The 2,061-nt window shown below is 45.5% G+C and overlaps 1 protein-coding gene across 1 annotated transcript; it reads left to right on the forward strand.

Moving 5' to 3' along the window:
• Window positions 1-1,667: 1,667 nt before the first annotated feature.
• GLOTRDRAFT_134708 (uncharacterized protein) lies at window positions 1,668-2,042 on the forward strand (the record flags this gene model as incomplete). Its single annotated transcript, XM_007873640.1, has 3 exons — window positions 1,668-1,781; window positions 1,837-1,926; window positions 1,980-2,042. Coding segments are annotated over 3 exons (267 nt in total), but the record flags the coding sequence as incomplete, so codon positions are not given.
• Between the last annotated feature and the right edge of the window lie 19 nt (window positions 2,043-2,061).

Here is a 2,061-nt window from a genome sequence, read left to right on the forward strand (position 1 = left end):
TCCCATATGTTTACAAATGAAATACAGTTTATCAATCGATTTTACTGTTACATGGTGGATGTTACCAGCTCAGTCCGAGTTCTTGCCGCGAATTGCCTGCAATTTGGTGAGGTAAGGGGACCACACAGCGCCAATAGCATCCAAGGATTGTTGGATATCTTCATGGCCGATGAAGAAAGTAGATGCAGATAAACCATAACTCACAATATAAATGCACATTCTATCAACAATGGTAGATCTCGTCTGGATATTAATACACACGATCAACTGCAAAACAAACTAACAATCAAGAAATATTAGCAACCTACGACATTCAAACTGATGCGGTCCTACTCCTAACAATAACGACCGACAGATAATCAAATTAGACCAAGTCCGTAGACATGCACCGTGTGAAAACTACTTACAGTTAATATGGTTCACACGGTCCGTGAAACAAAGTCGGTACATAAACCATATAGGTACACTATGCCTCGGCCTACAGGCGTATCGTACTAATACATAGCTATAAAGTCATAATTGTCGATCTACACTCATGTATATAAACCCTATAAATTTCGGAACTAAACCCGTCGGTTTGCGTGTCTGTCAGCAAACGCGCCTGTGGCGCAAGTCATGTGACCCGTGCACACCCTAAAGGCACGGACGCGTTGAACTTGCGACTTGGGCTCGATAATGATACCACTGCAGTAAAAAGAAAAGAAAAAGAAAAAATAACAAGGGGTAGGCCATGTGGCCGCTCCAAATATGGTTGCATGTGGCTGAAAGCATGCTTCTTCCCTAGCGAGCGGGTTATACATTGTACAACCTCTCGCTGCTCCCGTATGTTGCACTAGATGTATCCTAGGGTGCTGATCCTTCAATTTTTGAGGTGTAGTTCATTTTTTCTTCCCGGTCTTCGACCGGGTATCTAAGTAAATATGTGTCCGGCGGGTTCACGATACTAGCACCCGCGGGTCTCAAGTAGCTACAAGTAAACAATACCTATTGGCATTCTGGTGACAGTAGTACTACCGGGGATTTTGTAATCGTTCACGCTCAAGTTGAAGTCGTCTATGGTCCGCCTGCGCGAGACGCTGAGTGAGCGGTTCCCACGATTAGAACCCCGCACAATATCGAGGGTGGCTGCGACCGGGACTATGGGTGCACAATGCCCCATGAGATGGCGCTTGCTTTGTGGTTAGTATATCCTATATGTACAACATGCTAGAGTACTCAAACAAAATCTTTGGATTTTATTGTGCAGGAAATCCCGATATACAAGTCACTCATGATATTGAGCTGAGTTTGAACCGTGCTAATGGTTCGGCAACTCCCGCCTCACGCTCGCAATACCATGGCTGATACGCCCGCGCCGACACAAGTTCAGGAAATTTACATTGTATAACTGCTACTATAATATTAATCCTAGAAGCTCCGTAACGACTTAGACGAGATATCCCTGCCCCAGAGTTCCCCAAGCATCTGTCGCGAGCCACGCGAACTTGCCTCTTATAGATTTGAAACTCCGCTCAATATCAATATCATGCCTGGGAGTGAGTAACGCCCCGCGACTTGAACTGCAACACCCTTCACACAATTCGAAACTTCGCTCTCCTGCTTCACCTGTAAGTTTTGGTTCCTCCATCTGGATAGCCAGACGCCTCGGACAAAGCATACCTCTAGAAATGTCTGTCCCCATTTCGAACTCAATGCATAATACCGACCGCCGATCTTCCAAGGATAGGAAGCATTACCTGGGTGTACTTGGTCTCGATGAAGCAGAAGAAGCCGTTTTTAAAGTACGTTCCTATAAAGTACTTTCTGTTAGTATCATGTTGTTGATTCATCCGACAGGAGAAGATCCTCGCCTTGGCCAAAGTTTACTTGGACATGCATAAGCCGGTCAGTCAGCAGATAGAGGATTGGGAGCTGTATATACAGCAAGTACGTGGTATAATCTATATAACATGTCTCTATTCTAACTGCATGGTCGAAAGGTATGCACACACTTTGGGGATGATTTGGGAGAGCATAAGACCGGCCAACCCGTTCGCCGATATGTCGCGCGGCTCCTTTCTC

The sequence above is a fragment of the Gloeophyllum trabeum genome, assembly GCF_000344685.1.
Source record: "Gloeophyllum trabeum ATCC 11539 unplaced genomic scaffold GLOTRscaffold_00420, whole genome shotgun sequence".
In the NCBI taxonomy this organism is placed as follows: domain Eukaryota; kingdom Fungi; phylum Basidiomycota; class Agaricomycetes; order Gloeophyllales; family Gloeophyllaceae; genus Gloeophyllum; species Gloeophyllum trabeum.